Consider the following 23,766-nt stretch of genomic DNA (forward strand, 5'->3'; position numbering starts at 1 on the left):
AAGGAGCCAGCAGGGGACATTCCCATAGTATGTGTGTTAGTGTACCAGTATTGCCACAGTTGCGCCAGCACGTCCCTGGTATTGCCCTATCCATCTCGTGCAGTTTCTCCGGAGTACGGTACCAGTAGGTCGAGATTTTAGTGAAGGTCTCCGTGAGACCCGTGTGATAGGCCGAGTGACGTGCGCGGTAGGAGATGTGATCCCAATCTCTATGGCTCAACACGCGCCCGAGCTCCCGCTCCCAACGTTCCCGACCAGGGCTGTGAACATGAAAGGAGGGGGGCTGCAGCAGTTTATACAGGTCTGAGATCAGTTTAGCGTCCGACGTGCGAGTAGTTAACCAGCGCTCATACGCCGTGATTTCCCGGTGTGCCGCGTCGCGCACTTGGGGCTGTAATGCCCAGTGGCGCACCTGCATGTATCGCATGCGCTCCGTTTCCGGGAGGCCATAATCCCTCCTCAGGTCCGGGAAGGGGACAACTCCCTCAGGGCAGTACAAGTGATACAAAGCGCAGCAGCGGGCCACCCGCCAGCGCTCATAAGCACCCTGCTCCATCCCGGGACCGAAGTCCGGGTTGCCAATGAACGGCGTAAAGGGAGAGGGAAAGGTGGTAAGCTCGCATCTGGCAGCCACCGAGTCCCACGTCCGGAGCGGGACCCGCGTCACCAGAGACGCATAGAGATTGGGGGGTCGATGGGCCCGCCTCAAGAATGGTACTTCCTGCAGCGTCCGACCCGCCACTGCCTGATCCTGGAACAGCCAATGTTTATCAGACTCCCACCGGCTCCATTCCACTAGATAGCGGAGCTGAGCAGCCTGGAAATATTTCCGCAAGTCCGGTATCCCCAACCCCCCGGATTCCGGTGACAGCATAGCGATGCTCCTCTTGATCCTCGGCCTGCGGCCCTGCCGTACAAACCGCGCAATGGCAGTCTGCATCTCCGCAAGCCACCCCGTGGGGGGCTGGAGCGGCAACGCTCTGAAGAGGTAAAGCACCTGAGGCAGGAGGGTCATCTTCACCGCGGCCACCCTACCCAGTAACGACAGCGTGCCCTTATCCCACCGACACAATTCCTCCCTGATCTTCGCGCCCAGAGCCGCGTAATTGGCCGTGACCATCTCCGGGAGGGAGGGCGCCAACAGGATCCCCAAGTACGGGATCCGGTCCCTTGACCAACTCAGAGGGTAAAACCTCTGTAGGTCCGCTCTAGTAGCGTTAGTAAGCGAGATGTCAAGGGCAGCCGACTTCCCTAGGTTCACCTTGAAGCCCGCCACGACGGCGAATAAGTTCAGTTCCTCCACACAGGCCGGCAGCGATCTCCGCGGGTCATCCAGCGTTAGAATGACATCATCCGCGTACAGGCTAATCGCATGATGAAATCCACCCATCCGGACACCGACAATGTCGGGGTTCTGCCTGACCCTCTGGGCAAATGGCTCCATGTACAGGGCAAAGAGCAAAGGGGAAAGTGGGCACCCCTGTCTCGTACCCCGCTCAATGGGGAAGGGTCGAGAGCTGCCGCCGTTCACCCGGACAACCGCAGAGGGGAACCGGTAACAATTGAAGATCAGACTACGGAACTTCTCTCCAATCCCGAATTTGCTCAGGACCTTCTCTAGGTAGGGCCAGTGCACCCTGTCGAAAGCCTTCTCCGCGTCTATGGACAGGAGCATCCGCTCCCCAGGGACTCTGGAAGCCTTCTCGATGATGTGTGTCACCCTCTTTGTGTTATCTACTGTCTGCCGACCGGGCACGAAGCCCGCTTGGTCCGAGTCAACCATGCCCGGGAGGTGCAGCGCCAGACGTGCAGCTAATATGCTAGTGAACACTTTCAAATCTGTGTTCAGCAGTGAAATGGGACGGTAGGACCCACAGGCGGTCCTGTCCTTACCCGGCTTCGGAATCACGGAAACCGTGGCCTGGAGAAATTCGGAGGGGATGGCCCCCGGCTCTGCGAAGGAATTGAAGAGGCGGGTCAGTAGAGGCGCCAGTTCCTGACAGAAGGTTTTATAAAACAGCGGGATAAAGCCATCCGGGCCCGGGGCCTTGCCCAATTTGAGCCGGGATATCGCCGTGATCACCTCCTCGATACGGATGTCCCGCTCCAGATACCGAGCCTGATCCGGTGTCAACGACGGAAGCGGGACCGAGTCCAGATAGTCCACCTCTGCCTGGGCCGAAGGGGCCTCCCCGGTGTAGAGGTCAGTATAAAAGCCGCGAAAAACGTCTGCTATTTGCTCATCAGCCGTGACGATACCTCCGGTTGGGTCCACCAGTTCCTTCACCCGGTGCTGCTGGTGTTGCACCCTAAGTTTGTTAGCCAGGAGCCGCCCACACCGATCGCCCCCAGTGAAGGCTGTTAATTTTAAATGTTACATTTTTGCTTGTTCTTTTTTCAGCAAGGAAGGTCAGTCAATTGTAGGCCTTTTTGCTCTTCCTCCGTACTCTATTTTTCCTGATCTAGTTTATGTTGTCAACTAAATCACAGTCAGTTTTGCCTTTCATATTGCCCATGCATCACTCTAAGCAGTCTTGGACTTTTGTGGTGTACTTCCTGGACCACCTACTTCATCGGAATCCTTCATAGGCTGGACGTTAGATGTGATGTACACTTCTCTTTGTGTTTCTTTTTATATATCGCCAAAATTCTATTGAAAAGCCTATCATAGAGAAATCAATATGGGATAGCTGGTGCATGGAATTACATTTTCAAATGCTGTGACATGGCACTCTCACCCAAAACAGTCAGTAATCATGCAGGGCCAATAGCTCACTGTACCAGAGGACAAATGCTGCAACTCACTGAGGAAGGCCAGCAAGATTGAAACTGATCTGTGGTTAATTACCTTTCTCGTCCAAAGGGAACTGTTCGGATTGGATTATTTCTATTGAATTGTGACACTGTGTGCCATGTAGTCATGGTTCAGCTACACTTTCCATTGAAAATACATTTTTGATTTGCCTATAATTTTGAACACATGAACATATTTTCCCCAAAATTGTCAATCACTTGACGTTGTCCACTAAGGTCTGGCATGCCAATTTCCATGCAGATCTGAGAACTCTGATTGTATTTCTCTTCTGGCTACCATTTCAGGATGTGGGGCACAATCCCTGCATTCTGGAGTAAAAAAATTAAAGCTTTAAATAAGGCAGAGTGACCACACTATGACCCACAGGCCATTGTGGGAGGGAATCTCAAAAGGCTCCCCATGGTTTAAATAGAAAAAATAGAAATAGTTGTGGGGTTTGCGGATCCTTTTTGGATGCCTTGGGTTCGTGGTAACAGGGCATGAAGCCTACTTTTGGATGGGGCGTGGCTAGGCGCGCGATGGTGAAGGTCGCACCCGGGTAGAGCTCCGAGCCGAGCTCCCCTTCCCCGGGCCTATTCTCCGACAATTCTAATCAGAAACACCTGAACTCGTAGGCGGACCTGCCGATAGCAGTTCTGGACACTCTGGCCGATTTTCGAATTGGAGGACCTGAGCTGCGACACCGGCCTCCCCTGAGACCTTCTGGCGGGACTTGCTGCCACCCGGCCGGCAGGAGCAGTTACGCGAGGCCGCGGCCCGGGCCCACCAACCAGGCCCGGACACACAACCCGCGACTCGGCCTCGGCGACTCCCGCATCCATCGAGGCAGCAACCGGAGGGCGGCCTGGACGCTCTGGCCCCTGCTTCCCCCCCTCTGCACTGGGAGGATTGAGGAACCCTGCATAGGGGACTGAGGAGGCGCGGCCGAAGTGCCGGAAACATTGAACTGAAGGCGGCGCGGACCGAGGGCGCAGCTGCGGAACTATCTACTCGCACGTCAATGGGAGACGGCATCCCGGGGAGCCTACAACCACCCGACTAAGGGGAAAAAACGACCGCGACTCACCGTGGCTCAGGCCTGCCACCTGGGCCCCACAACGAGGCCCAACGACCTGCCACGCACGATCCCTACTTGAGACGGGACCGGGACCGTGAGGCAGTCTGGACACGTCGGCCATTACTCCTCCCCCCCACACCCCAGAGAAATAGTGGGGGACCTGATCCGGGACTCAGAAGCATCTCCAACATACCGCGACCACAGACCTGCAGTTGTGGTTACCGGACTGTCCCAGAAGGTACGGCTGGCGTTCACGGGCGGGACCGGGGGGGTCGGGGCAAAAGGACGCCACACACAGATCACCGCGGAAAGGCTACAACCCCCACCCCCCGCCGAGACGCCAATCTCCTGGCGGATGTGGTGTACAAGAGAGAAGCGGTCGTCCGCAGAGCTGCGACCCCGTCATCACCTGTTATCCATCGTGGGACGTGTTCCACAAGAGTTGGCGACGTCTATACCCGGACGCTGAGGCATCACTCCCCCCCCGGACCCCTCGAGGCGGACAGACCTACGGGGCGTGGAGACGGCTGACGCCTGCTGTTCCCGATGTGGATCTGGACCCGTGGACACCGCGGGTGACGCGGCGCAACGGTTACAGGCCGTAAGTGGCGGGACAGCATCGAGAACGCATGAGGAGGCGCTGTGACACGGATGCACATGTCTGCATAATCTCGCCTTCCCAACACTTCCTGGGCACCCGCAGCAGCCGAGAACTGGTTACCCTGGGCCCTCCCGAGCCCGCGCGGTGTAGACTGCCACGCCCTGTCTACCCAGTGATGGGCTGAGACCCTTGCACCTATGTATTGGCCGGGAGGAACGGTCAACTACTGAAACCACAGGACCTCTGGCATCGTGGTCTGCAATTTGACAAGGCGCGCCACCACACGGACTTGCCGCCGGCACGGAGGACACACGAGGGGCTGACTGCTCTGCCACGTGACGCCGAACACAGATGACAAAATACTGCGAGCCGCGGCCGCTACCGGCTACGAGGGACGACAACCACCTTGTCCCCCAGCCACGCGAGACCACGCTACTGGCCTAGTCGCCTTGCACATGTCCGGAGGGGTGAGAACCCGCACTGGAACTGGAGGGGCCCCGCCGAAGGGAAAATCCGACAAGTCTTCGCAAAAGATGGCTGCTGATCAAGTCACCGCGCGGCTGGACAGCGTGTTAGCTGCCATGGAACGAATGGAGCAGTCGCTCCAACTGACCAGGAATTCTCTAGAATCCAAAATAGACAGCGTTGCCATAGACCTCACCCACCTGCGTGAAGATCACAGGAAACTGGCTGATCGGACCAAGACGCTAGAGGGAACAATAGAGGAACTTGGCCCCAACGTCACCCAGACTGATAAACAAGTACAGGACCTACTGAACAGAGTGGAGTTCCTGGAAGACCGCGCTGAGGATGCGGAAGGGAGGGCGAGACGCAACAACGTCAGGCTCGTCGGGGTCCCGGAGAAATGGGAAGGCAACCGACCGACGCAACGAGTGGAGGACTGGCTGAGAGGTCTATTACCGGAAGGCACGCTATCACCATATTTTGTGGTGGAGAGAGCACACCGTGTGCCCACGAGACCTCATACCACCAGCTCCAACCCGAGACCGCTCCTCTTCAAAGTCCTGAACTATCGAGACAGAGACGCTATATTGAGGGAAACAAAACTGAGAGTGGTGGCGCAGGACAAGACCTACTTCTTCAATGCCCCTGTGGAAGTAAGCGACTGGCTGGACAGCGGAACGGACACAGCACCCAGGCAGGCACAATATCCTGAGGCGAGACCACGAGGCCGTGGGCCGCGACGCCGACGCCGCAACAGACACCGCGGGAACAGCCATCCGGAAGAGACGACGCGCCACTCCCCACCGACGGACCAAATGATCCAAGAACAACAAGATGCGCTCCGGAGAGTCTCCCAGTTAAGCGCCTCACCGACCTCAGACAACGCTCAAGCCACCAGCCCGCGGATGACTCCGAGTGATGATGAGGCTATTTATGGGATCCCAGATTCCCAACTTTCTGTGGAGCTGCCAGACGTCACACCGCAAACAGCCGATATGCCCCATTGAAGTACTACATGCTTGGTTGTTAGATGTGACCAGGGCGGCGGGGAAAGGACCAGAACCCAGGCATTAACTGAGATGCTGAGACTGGACACGAATGCCAGAGATGTCCCTCGCCGCCCTGGTAACAGAGGGAGTGGCCCTAACGCAGTGAGTACCCCATTGGATGTATGGACGCTGTGCAGTTGGTGAACTGGTGGAAACATACTGCGTGGTTCCCCCCCCCCCCTCTTTTTGCTCCGTCTCATCTGCCCCTGTCGCCCAGAAATATCCCTACTCCGGCCACTTGGGGAGTGAACACTGCCTCTCTCCCTTGCATGAACAAGGTCCTTCGCACGTCCACAATACTAGAGTAGGCGCTGCCTACCTGACCACTGTCTCTGATTACGTGGTGTGTGTAACATATGGCCTGGGGAAAAAGCCCCTAACCATCCTCTATTAGTGAGTTTTGGAGATCTGCCGGAACTGCGCCTGGCTCTAGTTCCCCCTAGACTTAAATACTGCTCTTTGCCTTCTTGGCGCGTTTGGACGGCGACATGTTACGTTGCCGATCTTTTGGTATTTCTTGCTACTTAGCAATGTTAGCACACCCTGTTCCATTTCACACCCTTACATTTAGAGAGATGCCTATGTCCTTTATAATTATGCTGTTGTCTGTGTCTGGAGTGAGTGAGGTGGGGGGTCTGGGGGGCCGGTGGAGACGTCCACCTGGGAGGCGACTGGTGGGTGGAGTAGGAGCCCTTTACCATGACATTGAGTATGGCTGAGATTAGGATATGCACGTGGAATGTGAGAGGCATGCACACACCGTCGAGACGATACCAAATCTACTCTTACATACGACGACATAAGTTTCAAGTAGTATTATTACAGGAAACACACCTAAACAAAGCTGAGGTACACGCACTGCGCCAACGGTGGCGCGGACAGCTGTATGCCACGGAGTACTTCTCCTATGCCCGAGGAGCGCTCATATGGGTACGACCGGGCACTCCCTGGGCGGTCATAGACACACAGATAGATTTGGAGGGTCGATATGCGATGGTGCGAGGCAGACTTGATGGCCACCCTGTGGTACTTACCTCCCTATACTCCCCGAACACTGAACAGGGCGGCTTCCTTGAGTGCCTCTCCACGACACTGGCGCCTTGGCATGGGCTCCCATGGATCCTTGGAGGCGACTACAATTGTGTCTTGGATGTGAACTTAGACAGGTCTACCGCACCCACAGCCGCTGCTCAGGTACACGTCACCACGAAAGCCCTCCTCAATTGGGCCCGACAATGGGACTTACACGACGCATGGAGAACACGCAACCCCACGACGCGCACATATTCCTACTGGTCGGGTGCGCACGCTTTACACGTACGCTTGGACAGATACATGGTTTCCTCTGATCTCATTCCATTGATTCGGGACACACAGTACATGGGCCGCACCCACTCAGATCATAATCCACACACGCTGGCCATCGCCTGGGACGATCCACATCCTCCCATACCCACCTGGCGCTTACAACCGGACCTATTACTTGACGCGACCTTCCGCGACTCCCTACTTACACAGACAGCTCAATACTTTGAGCTTAACGCTGGCACTGCGTCCTCCTCCCAAACTGAATGGGATGCTTTCAAGGTAGTGATCCGGGCACTCTGCCTGGGAACAGAGGGGCACATGCAACGCACACTTGAGCAAGACCTGACACAACTAGAAACTGAATTACTGGATTTGGAACGCGCCACGGGAGAAGAAGCGACTACCCAACTGACTAGTGCCAAGGCGAAGCACGGCCGCCTGCTGGACCGGTTGCGAAACGTCAATTTCGCAGCACACTCCGCCCGGGTCCATAGGCAGGGTGATAGACCAGGCAAACTATTGGCCTGGCTGATTGCGCGAGAGGATCGCTCGGCCCCCATATCGGCCATACAGGCAAGAGACGGCGGATTACTCTACTCCCAACGCCCAATTCACAAAGCGTTCACGGGTCACTATTCGGGACTATATCACTCCCGCTTACTCGTCCAGCTGGATGCCATTACTGAATACCTATCTGACATACAGCTGCCTGTCCTGACGGCGGCGCAGCAGAATGACCTCGGAGCACCATTGGACTCTGAGGAACTTCGTGACACCATCTTTAACCTGTCAAATGGCAAATCTCCGAGGCCAGACGGCTTGCCGGCCGAATTCTACAAGGCCGCCTCGGACATCTTAATCCCGCACCTGGCAAAGATGTACTCTGCGGCTATAGATGACTTGCCTTGCCCCCAGCACTCAATGAGGCGACCCTCGTATCGTTACTCAAACCTGGCAGGGATGGCACACAGATGGGATCCTACCGCCCTCTAGCACTCCTCAACACTGATTACAAAATCCTCGCCTCTGCACTTGCTCGCCGACTAGCCCCTTTGGTTCCTGCACTGGTACATCACGACCAAAACGGGTTCGTACCGACACGGCATACGTTCCACAACATCCGCCGCCTGTTCCGCTTGCAGGAATACGCCACGAGGCAATGGCCACGAGCCGGGTGCCTGGTACTAGACCTGGAAAAGGCGTTCGATTCAGTGGAATGGCCCTACCTAAGAGCGGTCTTGGAAAAATTTGAGCTGGGGGTCGACTATCAAACTATGGTCGGGCTATTGTACCGCAGACCCACAGTCCGGGTTCGTACGGGACCGTTGCTATCCGACCCTATTAATGTGAGGAGAGGCACCAGACAGGGATGCCCCCTATCTCCTCTGCTATTCTCCTTAGCAGTGGAACCCCTGGCTGCGAAACTACGGTCACAAGGAATGGATTGGGGTATACCTATGGCGGATGGTCTACATGTGGTGTCCTTGTATGCTGATGACCTTCTCTTATATGTTAATGACCTAAGTAATGTCCCGGCGTCCCTGACTGCTATCTTTGGCGCCTTTGAGGAAATGTCGGGATTGCGGGTAAACTGGGCCAAATCGGGGGTCTATTCCTTCAACCCGAATGTTCTGGAATGCGACATACGCATAGGGGGTGAGAGATTGCAGTGGTGCCCTACCACTTTCAGATACCTAGGGATACACATATACAGAGACCCTACGGATATTTTGGAGGGAAACCTGCTGAGAGCAATTGCATCTATCCGAGCACAGGCTGGGTTCTGGAAGACACTACCACTGAATGTTCCGAGCCGCATCGCCCTTGTGAAAATGATAGTCCTACCGAGGTTACTGTACTACTTTGCGAATATACCAACTTATGTCCCTGTCCGGGTGTTCCGAGACCTCGAAGTCCTGTTGCGTGACCTGATTTGGAATAAGGGTCGGTCACGGGTTGCTTTAACCAAACTCTACATGCCCACTACAGAGGGCGGCCTAGCTGTTCCCAACATGGAGCTATACTATCTAGCAGCGCAAATGCAATGGGTGTCGGGCTGGCTCGGTGGTAAGAAACTGGGAGACACGGCCACGGACACCACAGTTTGGTCCCTATTACAAGTACACACATTGTTTCACCCACTGACACGGACTCCCCGACCACCTCAGCTACTGCTCGCGGTAGCGCACAGATGCTTCCTCCGTTGCTTGCGCCTGACTCGAACGACAATACCTTATGCGCCGATACTGCCATTACTGGGTACCCCAACAACGGCAGGGACACTGACCGCTGCACAGTTGGGTAACTGGACCACTGCAGAAGTGGAATCGCTAGGTGACCTCTATTCTGATGGCGTCCTCCTATCCTTTGCAGATCTCGTAAGGGACACATCCCTCCCGGCTGGGCAGTTTCTATTACATGCCTCCCTCATTCATGCGATGACTACTGCTTGGGGAGACATGTCTGACGAGCCCCCGACCCACCTCTTTATGCAATATCTTCATGTCATGAGCAACGGCACACACATAATACATTGGTTAGCGCAGGCACTTCTCTTCCACACGCACCCGACAACTATACAGCTGAGAGGGAAGTGGGCGACTGACAGGGGGAGGGACTGGACGGACAAGGAGTAGGCGGTGATACTGGCTGGCCCGGTGAACATCCCCCGCAACCCACGCTTCAAAGTCATACAGCTCTACATATTACACCGCGCATATCTCACCCCGGACAAGATTAATAAGTATTTTGCGGTCACAGATACTGCCTGCGGACGCTGCTCCCAAGTAGGCGCGGACCTCCTCCACATGCTCTGGCTCTGTCCTGCCCTCCAACAGTATTGGGACGGGGTGACCATGATGCTCCGACATTGCACTAAGGAACAGGTGCCAGGCACATGGGAGGCTTGCATACTGGGATTGTATAAGCGTACACGACTGAACAAAGTGCAGACCAGGTACTGGGATCTTGGACTAATTACGGCCAAGAGACTGCTAACCAAGCGGTGGAAGGCTGCCACACCCCCACACATACGACACTGGAGCCTGTCGCTGACGAATTGGGCACGAGCGGAGAGCTCTGTGCAGAGACGTGAGGAGACGGCAGGACTCAGAAAATTTCCTATTGCACAACACTGGGATGACATCCTACAGTCCTTTCTGCAGAAATGCATAGACCAAGGGATCACGTAAAGACCTGTATACTGCGCTCCCCTCCACTCCCAATACTGGGACCTGCGAATCCCACACAATACACAAACTATTTCACGCGTGGCCACTTTTCTCTACTCACATTACGTCGCATACCTGGCTATGTCGCACTGGCGGTTGTCAAGCCCCCCCAGTCATGCGCCGACACACGCAGCGCTGCAACATAGACCCGAACCCTGTGAGATCGCGCCGAACGAATGCACCAGCAGACCCTACAGACCCCCCCTGTACCCTTGCCACACATAGGATCTGACCTCCTCCGCCCTCCCTCCCCCCCCCCCGGGCTCCCGCTTGCTCGCCTCGCGGGACACGACTGACTCGCTGGCTCCACACCTCCCCCTCCCGACAACATGGCTATCTCTACCCCTATCCACCCCTACCTGCCTTTTATGTACTTTATGTTGCTGTTTTATAGTTCATTAAGGATCTAGTTCTATTTCCTTTTAGACCATGCCCATTCCGATACAACTCTACATTTGACGCTTTATGCGGCCTTCGGGCGTAACAGCTAGGGCCCAGGCGCATTATCTATGTGTCGCGATCAATGGCGGTCACTTTCGACAGGGTGGGCGAGCAAGGCGACCACGAGCTCCCAACACGCTTAGACGCTGTGCAACCTGGTCACACATTCATGCAACACCCTGCTCACCTGCAGGCCGACCCACATTGATGCCCTTCCAAATGACGCACGACAGATATGGTGGCGTCGACCGTAAGTGACACAATTGATGTGTGCCAGCCCAATATCACAAATCTGACCTCCTAGACTACATATGGGAAACTGAGTGGACCACACACTTTTGTAACACCGAATGATTATATGAATGGGCAGTGTCGAGAACTGTTAACGTGTGCTGCCGAACCCCAGGGTTGTCGGCCTTAAAGCTGTGTTTACTCACCATATCTACTGCAATGCTTCATTCCTCGCAGCTGGCCCGGCTGGGTTGTAAGCTAAATGCTGTGTATAATGTATGTTGGACAATAAAGGTCTCTTTTTAAAAAAAATAAAGAAAAATGAAGCCTACTTTTGGATAGTTAAGGAATCATGTTACTCAACATCCACTACTGCAGAAAAAAAGGCAAAATGGTTTTAGAATATCAATCATGATGTAACAAGATCACCAGTTCTAGGGGCCTTCACTGCAGCCATTGAAAAGGTCTTCAACAAGTGAGAGAAAAGACCTGCACGCACACTTGCTAGAAATTTGCGCTCTGGGTATCCATGTCCATTGTCGAACATAGCCTTGCGAATAAACATTTGGAGAAAGGAAATTCACTCTGTGAAATGTAGTGCCTCTCACAATTAATCTAATGTTTAAAAAAACAATACAACACTTTTAAATTGGCGTATGTTTGCAAGTCCAGTTGACAGGGAAGCATAGGGCCAGCTATGTCTAGAATATACCTTCAGCAGTGCTCACTCACTGTAATGCCTCCATTTTCCTTTGTGAGAGACAAGCCTGCTGTCTTGGCTTATCTCAGTTCTGTTCTGCTATTCCACTCTGGTTCCTGTGCTCCCTACTCTCAGCAACCACTTCTGGTTCTCTATGTTTCAGCTCTTGAACTGCAGAGCCTATGTACTTACAACGTTTATGTTTGGTGTGATAGTCCTCTCCAGCACAGTTTTAGCAGTAAACCCTACCATATACTTGCAGCTCTATACCCAGGGAGTTTATAACATTGATGCAAGAAAATATACAGAGAGATTATTACCGTACTCCTGAGTGTCAAGGTTACTTGCTAGAAGTACCCTACCTGAGGTGAATCAATCATGAGATGAACACGAGTGAAAAGGAGCTATTCAAGCGAGTCGCTCAATCCCCCCAGGCTGCATTCCTCACCTGGCACTTCAGGATACCCCTCAAATTGCTTGTGTTGTTGAGCCTGTGGACTAAAAGTATTGGTGATCCTTTGGTGGTTGCCATTTTATTTATTTTTTGTTACATTTTCTTATTGATTTAAACAACATCAAGCAACCTTATTGAGCATAAGACATTTGGCAAATTGCATCATACATATACTTTCACCATTTAAGGCAGTCAATGCTATCAGGGTGCTTTGGAACGTCTACTTTTGGTAAGTCACATTTCAAGTTCTGTCGTTGGGGACACACATAGTTCTCCTTGGTGGGCATTCCACTTGCCCCATTTTCTGTCCAATTTCTTCGGGCACCCTCTTGCTTTGAACACCTCTTTTTCCGCTATCATGCACTTGTCCTACTCTCTGACCCACATCCGGAGCAAAGGCCTATCTGCCACTCCCCACTTCCTCGCTATCTCCCACTTGACCAGTGTGTATTCTAGTGTCATAAACTGTTGTTCAATTTCTGTTAGGTCCGTCGGCTCCCATATATTTAGGAGATCTAGCTTAGGTGTAAGGGTGTATAGACTTACACACCCAGGCACAAACCGATGCATACACGGACACACCTAGGGACATACCAATACAGACACTGACACACCCAGGCATTCAGCAATGTAGACACAGACACACCCAGCCAAACAGTAATGCATCAAATAAAAAACAAAAGGCCCACACTGATGCATACACTGACATACATAGGCTCACACTGATGCAAATGCTAACACACCCAGGCACATACCGATGCACACACTAACACAACCAGGCACACACAAATGCATACACTGACATGCTCAGGCACACACTGACACAAACACTGACACAACCCAGGTACACACTGATGTATACATTGACACATCCAGAGACTTACAAGGCAGACACTGACACACCCAGGCATACAGCAATGCAGACACTGACACATCCAACCAAACACTAATGAATCCAATAACACACCAAGGCACATACTGACACACACACTGAGACACCCAGAGACTTACCAGTGCTGACACTGCCACAGCCAGGCATACAGCAATGCAGACACTGAAACACCTAGTCAAGCACTAATGCATTCAATAACACACTGACACACCCAGGGACTTACCAATGCAGACACTAACACAGTCAGCTAAACAGTAATGCATCCAGTTATACACCCAGGCACACTCTGATGCATATACTGACATAGCCAAACACAGACTGAAGCATATGCTAACGCACCCAGGCACATACTGATGATTATACTAACACACCCAGGCACACACTAATGCATACACTAACACACCCAGGCACACACTAATGAAAACACTGACACACCCAGGCACACACTAATGTATACACTGACACACCCAGAGACTTACAATGCAGACACTGACACACCCAGCCAAACACTAATGCATCCAGTAACACACCCATGTACACACTGACACACCCAGGGACTTACCAATACAGACACTGACACACCCAGGCATACAACAATACAGACACTGTTACACTCAGCCAAACACTAATGCATCTAATAACACACCAAGGCACACACTGACACACACACACTGAGACATCCAGAGACGTACCAGTGCAAATACTGCCACAGCCAGGCATACTGCAATTCAGACACTGAGCCACTTAGACACCCAGCGAAACACTAATGCATCCAATAACACACCTAGGCACAAACTGACACACCCATGGACTTACCAATGCCGACACTGATGCACCCAGGCATACAGCAATGCAGACAGTGACACAGCGAACCAAGCAGTAATGCATCCAATACCACACCCAGGCACACTCTGATGCATATACTGACATATCCAAGTGCACACTGAAGCATATGCTAACATGCCCAGGCACATACCGATGCATATACTAACACACCAAGGCACACACTAATTCATACACTAACACACTCAGGCACAAACTGATGCAAACACTGACGCACCCAGAGGGTTACAATGCAGACACTGACACACCCAGCCAAACACTATTGCATCCAATAACACACCCATGCACACACTGATGCACACAGTGACACACCCAGAGACTTACCAATGCAGACACTGGCACACCCAGGCATACAGCAGTGCAGACACTGAGACACCCATCTGAGCACTAATACATCGGCTAAGACATCCAGGCATAGAGTGATGTATACACTGACACACCCAGACATATGCTAAAGCAGACTTTGATATACCCAGGCATACACCAATACAGACACTGACATACCTAATCTAACTCTAGTGCATCCAATAACACACCCTGACGCATACAGTGACACAGCCAGGGTGATACTAATGCATAAACTGACACACCTGGGCATACATTAATGCAGACACTGACACTGTCAGGCATTCACCAAAGCAGGCACTGACACACCCAGCAAAACACAAATGCATCCAATAACACCCAGGCATACACTCATGCACACATTGACACATCCACTCTCACACCAATACATTCACTGACACATTAAAAACACAGAGTTAGCTCTTCCTTTGAGTAGATGGTGGTTCTAATGATGAATAATTTTTTTATAGAAAGGTTTTTAACAGATTTTAGTTTGGAACAAAAAGTGAGCATGGTAGTAAAAAGGCTAACGATGGGGAATTGAAAAGAAGCAACTGGCTTCACTCTACAACAAACATTATGTAGTCAACGGAAGCAAAAAAAATAAAAACTAACAGTGATGCTTCTTCACTTTATCCAAGAATGCACCCACAGAAGATATTTTTACAACGACAAGCATTTGGCATTTCACATAGTGAATAACCATATCACTCGGTTCCTGGCAGGCAGCTGTTATTGTAATGACTGCAACTGATGATGGTTCTCCCAAGGCTGCTATAGAGATCGACTGTCTTGGTGCACCTGCTTTCTCTCGCATCATCTGGTTGTAGAACCTGTCATAAATTGTTTTTAGGTGCTTACACTTGGAACTTGTCCGCTGTGAATACTTCTTTGAAGTGCCTCTGGACACCTGTTTGCCTCAAATATTGCACCACACATATTTTGCTGTTACTTTCTTTTCTCAAGAAGGTATTTCTTTTCTTTTTTTTTCCGTCTCTAGTAGGTCTCAAGAAGGTATTGACAGGGCCACTGGAATGATGCAGCAGGAGAGGGCCAAATTGTGCGCATATTTTGTGACAGTATTACCTAATTATTTTGTCATTTTTAAACTTCTTAACACTGTCTGGGCATTAATTGGACGTCTTTAGTATCAGTTTAACACACAAATATAGCAATAGCTACAGAAAGGTGATCGGTCAATGTTTGCAAAGTGAAAGTGCCTTCCACTACCCGCCAACATGTGTTGTAACGTTTTTACTTTTGAACCGTTGAAGTTAGAAACTACATTTTTTTGTTTGTTAAAATCTGCAGATTATGCTGCAGATGATGGATTATGTAGCCAATGTGGCAAATCTTTAATTATGCGAAAATCACCGTAGCTGCACAGTCGCATAATTCCAGTGGCCATGGGTATAGTAAAGTGCTTCCACACATCAAGTTTTTTCCTGTGAGGTAGTATGTTTTCCTTCTCATCCACAACAGGTTTTTGATGCTCATATTGGAAGGATGATGTAGCTTCAGTCATTGTGTAAAAGCAAAGCAGCACTGGTTCTCAATTCTCTTTCTAGAGACTTCACTGGAGAAGTAATTGCTTTTTGGTGTGGTTTTCCATATGAAAGTGTGGGGTCTTAATGTATCCAATCAGAAGGCAACGTTTGGGTGTGTATCCGAGTAAAATCGTGAATCTAGTCTGTAAACTCGCAGAGTCACGGAGTCAATGGAGGGGTGTACATATGTGCAGTATTTTATAACATTTTTGGCAAATTCACAAATTCAGAGTCGCGTATTCGTTCTGATTACTTGATTGGAAGTAAAAACTATAAAGTAGTAGTCCGTCTATGTTTGTGGACCTGCGAAGGTACGCTGTACCCCAAAAATATTATTTTTCAAAAACGTATTTAATTAAATTTAAAAAAATTCATTTTCATTACATTAACTACATATGTGATAAAAATAAAAATTTCTAAAGTACGAAAAAAATGACTTCGAAGAATTTAAATAAATTGTAATACACTTAGTTATAAAAATATCCCCACAAATTAACTAGAAAAACTAAAAATGAGTGGGACATAATTTTTTAGAAATGGAATTTGAAAAACCTTTGAAATTAAAAAAAAAACCAAAGGTCACAGGAACGTTATAGTTAGGAAAAAGTTTTTAAAAATACCTTTGAAATTTACTGAAAGAATGAAAGATAACAGGGATGTTATAGTTAGGGTCATATTTCACTTGTACAAAACCGCAGAAATTCAGCAGTTATAGTTACCTGAGCAAACTATAACTTACACCCCCGCAATGCAGTGCTTTGAATTTACATATTTTATCACTCATGACATGGTCAGTGACATCATTGATGACATCTCAAATTACATCACTGATGGCATCGCTGATGACATCATCATCCACAGTACAAAAAACAAAGGGAGATACCCTTAACTCTAATTGGGACAGGGTGTAGTATTACAAAGCAGTAATGGTCCCTAAAACAGACATACAATGTCACACTAGCCACCTACCTGGTTATTGAATCAAAACATAATATATATCAAAGGCAAAATATAATTCAAAGTACGTCAGAGGGGCACTGTATAGTATATCAAGAGGACAAAAATTACTTTAAAAACTTCAAATGTTATTATAAAAAGAGGGATTAGCCTCTGCAATTTTATAAAAACACAATGTACACTTCATGTGCAAAACAAACAGACAGTCGACGCGGCGTTTCGGTGCTTTAGTGATGTGACATCTTCTTCAGGACGGTTTTCTCTAGTGTATGAAGACTAGTGCTCAAGCTTTAAAAAAACAACAAGTCCGCTTTATCATTTACGTTGTTGCAGATCCCGATGTGGGTAATTTAAAACAACCTGTTGAATAACAGTCATAAACAATGTATATGCTGTACATGGGATGGCCACCGTATTATAATTAACTCGGGGCTTGTACATCATAATCATATCATGATGAGTCATGTCCAGATTTATGGTTGTAATCTTCAATTGGTGCTGATAATTGTACTAAAAACTTTTTCTACAGTCACACTGTGATTGCACCACTTCTTTTTGTATGTATAATTAAGTGATGGTCTTCAAGACGACTCACGGCATCCCTGCCTGCAGCAATGTACAGCTTCCGGGTTGACCGGTTGTTTTAAATTACCCACATTGGTATCTGCAACCACGTAGGTGGCTAGTGTGACATTGTATGTCTGTTTTAGGGACCATTACTGCTTTGTAATCATCCATAGTACCACTCACACCCTCCTATAACCTCTCATACACCCACTCACACACCCACACAACCACTCACATACTCATTCACAGACCCCTACAAGGAACTCACACATCCTCTCACTCATCCATTGAGCCACTCACACACCCACTCAGACACTCAACAGCCACTCATTGATACAGCTACTCTTAGAACCAGTCACTCAAGCATACAGCCACATACTTACTCATACATCCCTTTATTCACCTATACTGCCAGTCAAACGCCCACTCACTCACTCATACAGCCTCTCAACACAGCCACTCACCCACCCATACAAACACTCACACTCACTCGCACACCCACACAACCACTAACAAACCCATCTACACATCCATACAAGTGTTCACACAACCTCTCATCCACTCATACAGCCACTCCCACAGGCACTCACTCCCCAATGTAGGCACTCACCCAGCAACTCACTTAACCATGCACCCACTCAAGCAGCAACTCACTCACCCATACAGGCACTTACACACCCAGCCACTCACCCATACAGTCCCTCACACATCTACTCACCAACCATACAGCCACTAACTCGCCCATGCAGCTACTCACACACCCACTCCCTTACCAATACAGCTACTCACACAGCCACTCACTCACCCATACAGCTACTTACACACCCACTTACTCATCCATACAGCGACTCACACACCCACTCACACACCCATGCACACATGGATACACATAGTTACAAAGCAACTCACATAATATATGTTAGAAATTGTATCACTCATGAGTAGTACACAAAGTATACTAATTTAACTATTGTAGTAACTTATTATATATGTTTAACACTCATAAACGTTTAGAAAACACTCAGGATCACTAGATGATGTCATCATGGATGTCATTTGAGATTTCATCAGGGATGTCATGAGTGATGTCATGAGTGATGTCACTGACCATTACATGAGTGATGTAATATGTGAAGTCATAAGAAGTGCATTGCTGGTTACTTAAGTTATAGTTAGCTCCGGTAACTACCTTAGTTTTTTCCAGTTTCAATATATATATATTTATATATATATATATATATATATATATATATATATATATATATATATATATATATATATGTATTACCTACTGGTAGTCGCCAGTAGGTAGTTACAGTTAGGACCTTGTTTTTTTTCAAAAACCATTTTTAGCTTTCCCAATAACTTTGGCGCCGGATGACAAATCTTTGCGAAATTTAAAAAACTCATGGGACGCTGTGGTCAGCTCCTATCTTGAAAGTTTCTGGGTGATTCGGCAATCGGGGGCCGAAAAAAAAGGGGGGTCCCAAAACGTGTTTTCTCCATGTTAATTACCATAGGAAACTTTAGACATGCCTACAGCCCGAACTACTGAACGGAATTACACCAAATTTGGCAAAAAGGTAGCCCTTGTTTCAGAAAGAACTCTTTTTATTAAATGGTGTAAATCCGTTCAGTAGTTCCTGAGAAATTCAAGAAAAAAATCAATTGCTAATACAGCCGAGAAAAAAACAAAACGAAGCGCGGGCTCCCGCACTTTGTTTAATTGAAGCCCCCGGGTGGGCCAGGTCCCAGAGGCAGTAAAAAAAATGTGTGGGGGGCCCGAATCCCCCCACACTGCCTCAGGGAACGCCACCCCCCGGGGCTTTGCATAAATATTTGTGGAGGGCTCATGGCCCCCCCCCCGCAGCCTCGGGGACCGCCACCCCCCGGGGCTTGTTTTTTTAGAGTTGGGGGGCCTCTAAGGCCCCCCAAGCCCCGGGTACAGCCACCCCCCAGGCTATCATTAATTATAATCTCAGGTGGGCACACTGCCCCCCCGCAGCCCCGGGGACCGCCAACCCCGGGCCTTTCTTTAAAAAAAAATATATAGCTGTGTGGGGAGGCTCGAGACCCCACACGCCCCGGAGACGGCCACCTCCCAGGGGCACTAACATTTAAATTTGGGGGTCTGTAATGGACCTCCGAGCCCCGGGGACCACCACCTCCATGGGGCTGTTCAGATGTTGGGAGGGGGTGCGCGGCCCCCCTCCTGGAGCCTGTGATGGCCCTGGGGACCGCCACCCCCCAGAGCCAGCTCCTGCAGTGTCCCGGGTGCCCACCCCCGGACACTGCAGTTTGCTATGGCAGGGCGGGAGCCTCACAGCACTTGCCCTGTCATAGCAAACTGTCGTTTGAACTGTGGTCTGAACATCTCTCTGCAACGCAGCTCCCTGGCGCATACTGGAGGTACCTGGTGGGCTAGTTGGCCCCCAGGGACCCTCAGTATTCAAGGGGAATTAATTCCCCAACTTGCAACGTGCCAGTGGGTGCGTTTGCACAGTGGTGAAAGGAGGGGGCAGGGCCTGAGGTGACATGTGTGCAAACATGCCATGTGGTGCGTTTTAAGTTAGGGAATTAATTCCTTTTCAATCCTGAGGGTGCCTGGGGGCCAACTAGCCCACCAGGTGCTTCCAGTAATTGCCACTGCGCTGCGTTGCAGAGAGGTGGTCCAGGTCACGCCCCTTTTCACACCTCTCTGCAATTTTGCTCTCTGGCGCTTACTGGAGGTACCTGGTGGGTTAGTTGGACCCCAGGGACACTCAGGATTCAAGGGGACTTAATCCCCCAACTTAAAATGGGCCACGGGGCGCATTTGCACAGTGGTGAAGGGAGGGGGCGGGGCCTGAGGTGACATGTGTGCAAACATGCCATGTGGTGCGTTTTAAGTTAGGGAATTAATTCCTTTTCAATCCTGAGGGTCTCTGGTGGCCAACAACCCCACCAGGTACCTCCAGTAAGCGCCACTGCCCTGCGTTGCAGAAAGGTGGGCCAGGCCACGCCCCTTTTTACACCTCTCTGCAACGGTGCTCTGTGGCGCTTACTGGAGGTACCTGGTTGGCTAGTTGGACCCCAGGGACGGTCAGGATTCAAGGGGACTTAATCTCCCAACTTAAAACGGCCACATGGCGTGTTTGCACACGTCACCTCAGGCCCCCCTCCCTTCACCGCTGTGCAAACACGCCCCGTAGCGCGTTTTAAGATGTAGTTTTAATCCCCTGCCCTATTATATACTATGGCCTTACAGAGGAGGTCATGCTATTCACAGGGGTACTCCAACGCATAGTGTTCACTAGTGCATGTAGGTGTTTTCACTGTATTCTAAGTGTCTTTTAGCATAGCACTGGCTCTAGGCCTGGTTAGTCAGTGTCAATTACCACCAGTACCCGTCTGAAAAAGTTGTGGGCACAGGATGACTTTGGAACAAGGCCTCTTTCTGCTCCTCTGTTGGTTCTTTCTGCACATGTCTTGCTTCTTCCTTCACTTTTCTTCATCTTTGTGGACTTCTGTTGCCTCTTTCTGCATTTCTTTTGCTTCTTTCTGTGCATTTTTTCTTCTTTCCTCACATGTCTTACCTCTGTATGCATAGTTAGAAACTAGTATTTGAAAAAACCTTTGAAATTCACTGAAAAAAACATAGGTTTTAGGCACATTATAGTTAGAAATTAGCATTTAAAAAACCTTTGAAATTCACTGAAAAAAACATAGGTTTCAGACACGTTATAGTTAGAAATTAGCATTTAAAAAACCTTAGAAATTCACTGAAAAAACCATAGGTTTTAGGGAAAGTTATAGTTAGTTGGACATTTCACTCATACAAAACCAGAGAAATTCCCCTGTTATAGTTAGTTCAGTTAACTATAACTCGCGCCACCGCAATGCACTGCTGATGACGTCACATATTACATCACTCATGACATGGTCAGTGACATCACTGATGACATCTCAAATGACATCACTGATGACATCATCCAGTGACTGTGTGTTTCTGTAAAGTTTAACTATGTTTAATATATATAGGGAAAGGCGTATTGAAGAATGAGTGGGTATATAATTGTCTGAATGGATGATTTAGTAGGTGCGTCACTGACTCTATGAGTGAGCGATTAAACGTATTTTACTGAATGCATGGGTTAGTGACTAAACTGTGTGAATGTCTGTATCCGTCTGTCTGTGGGTGTGTAAGCGGCTACATGGGATTGTGAATAGCTACATGATTGTCTATATGGGTTATTGATTGGTTGTCTGAGTATCTGTATGGGTGCCGGAGAGTTTATGTGGGTGGGGTGTGTGTGCCTCTGTGCATAGATGTGTGAGTGGGTGATTCACTGGGTGCATGGTTTCAAGAGTGCATCTGTGGTGGACTGTATGGGTGGGTGAGTGTGTGTATGGGTGTGTTAGTGAGTGAATGGGTGTGTTAGTAAGTGAATGTATATCTCAGTGGTACATGTGTGAGTAACTACATATGTGAAAGGCTGTATATATGTGTGTTGGAGTATATAAATGGCTAAAAGTGAGATTGTGAGGGTGGCTGTGGGGATGAGTGTGTGTTTGTATCAGTGATTGTAGTTAAGAATAGTACATCTATACTTTCCTATATCCACTTACCTTTTGAGATTTTATCCTCAAAATGTTGGCTATGATATTATTGTATCACGATGCTCTCTACTCAATATTTCATGCTACAACCTGAGAATAAAATACAATTCGACCCATTCTGGGTTCTAAAGGAAGCTTTTTATAGGTTTAAATGAGGTATCATGAAAGGGAGCAGTGGAGCATTCCATGGCCAGATTTGCATATTACTCTGCATCAGATGTTCTTTTGTACTTCTGGCTGAGGTCATATATCATCCTTGTGTTTATTTCACTATCATGGGACATCTCTTTTTACACTCTTTTGTGGAAACAGCCTGTTTACTGTTCACAAAAGAAGGGCAGGTATAGTTTAGCAACTGTGGCTTAGTTAATGATGTCCCATGCACGGTCTGCCAACACAGATGGTTGGCACAGTACACTGGAGTCTGAAGATAAAGGACACATATATAATCAGTTTGCTAACTTTTTGACATCAATATTGCCACTAAAAAGAGGGCACTAAAACTAAAATTATGTTGAGACATAACTATTCAGACAAGGATGTCGATCATATCATGCTCTATAAAAACGAAAGTTAAATGTGAAATTGGAATTGATACATTTACAATGGATGATACAGAGATATGCTGCCCATAAGCAAGAGTGGCTAACTATATAGATACTATTTCGGAAGAGACCTGTGCATAACCTGGAGATCACGACAACATTGAATATTGGCAAGGTCGACTAATTTTTTTCCATTTCGATATAAATAAGAGCACTAAAAATGGCTTGAGCAGACACCACCCACAGTTACGCACCGATAAATTGTGGTGGTTGTCACAGACTGTCTGACAGCTACCAAAAGCTAAACAGGAAAAGAATGGGGAGATAGAGGCTCTGTTGTGAAGACGATCTGACCTCTTGAACTAGATATAGCGCTTAGATCCTCTAACGCTATATTGGACAGACAAGAAAGATAGATCGTTTCGAGGTCTGGTTCAATTTTAACTCTAAAAATTAAACAAACATCAAATCAGATTTATCAGGACTTTTTTTTACCTCAATGTATTCTCTTTTCATTGGTTTGCCAGTCCTACACATAACGTTTGAGAAATGAGTTGGAAAAACAAATAGCCAACAGGTTTTTTGTGATACTAAATAAGCACAAATATCTCTTCACTAGGGCTTGATGCACATACGATTGATGAAACAAGGAAGAGATAATTTCAATTGTCACATAATATGGCATTTCTTCTTGTTTCAACAAAAGGATATTCGGCATGATAACAGCCTCCTATTTTAGAAAAGTAAGTAATCGCACGGGTCTGATGAAGCCATATTTGTGATTGTAACCTTGTTACGGGTGCATTATATCTGAGCTGGTCTCTGGAGACATTCCTGTAGGACCGTTGTGTCCCTGCCAACCACAACTTGGCTGGAGGAGCTAGCATCAAACCTTGAGATGTCCTGGCTTCCTCTGGGACTCCACCCGGTTTGAGGCCAAAGAACCATCAGATTGAAGGGTAGGCACTAGGCCTTCTGAAGACACTGGCAGGCGGTTCCATTCAGATTTTCCTCTGCCTTAAACAGAGAGAGGAGATGAGCTTCTAGATCTGGACCCACCACAACACAGTGGGGCATAAATGGATGCCATGATGTGGGCCATAAGTGGATGCCATTCTGT

General features: G+C 48.9%; 1 protein-coding gene across 1 annotated transcript in view; it reads left to right on the forward strand.

The window, feature by feature from the left end:
• Positions 1 to 5,006: 5,006 nt before the first annotated feature.
• MAP3K19 (mitogen-activated protein kinase kinase kinase 19) overlaps positions 5,007 to 23,766 on the forward strand; it is a 253,193-nt gene continuing 234,433 nt past the window's right edge. Inside the window, exons 1-2 of the mRNA XM_078683369.1 lie at positions 5,007 to 5,234; positions 7,965 to 8,173. Coding sequence (XP_078539495.1) covers positions 5,007 to 5,234; positions 7,965 to 8,173 — 437 coding nt within the window. The remainder of the gene's footprint in view (positions 5,235 to 7,964; positions 8,174 to 23,766) is intronic.

Source organism: Lissotriton helveticus, chromosome 3_1 (assembly GCF_964261635.1).
Source record: "Lissotriton helveticus chromosome 3_1, aLisHel1.1, whole genome shotgun sequence".
In the NCBI taxonomy this organism is placed as follows: Eukaryota; Metazoa; Chordata; class Amphibia; order Caudata; family Salamandridae; genus Lissotriton; species Lissotriton helveticus.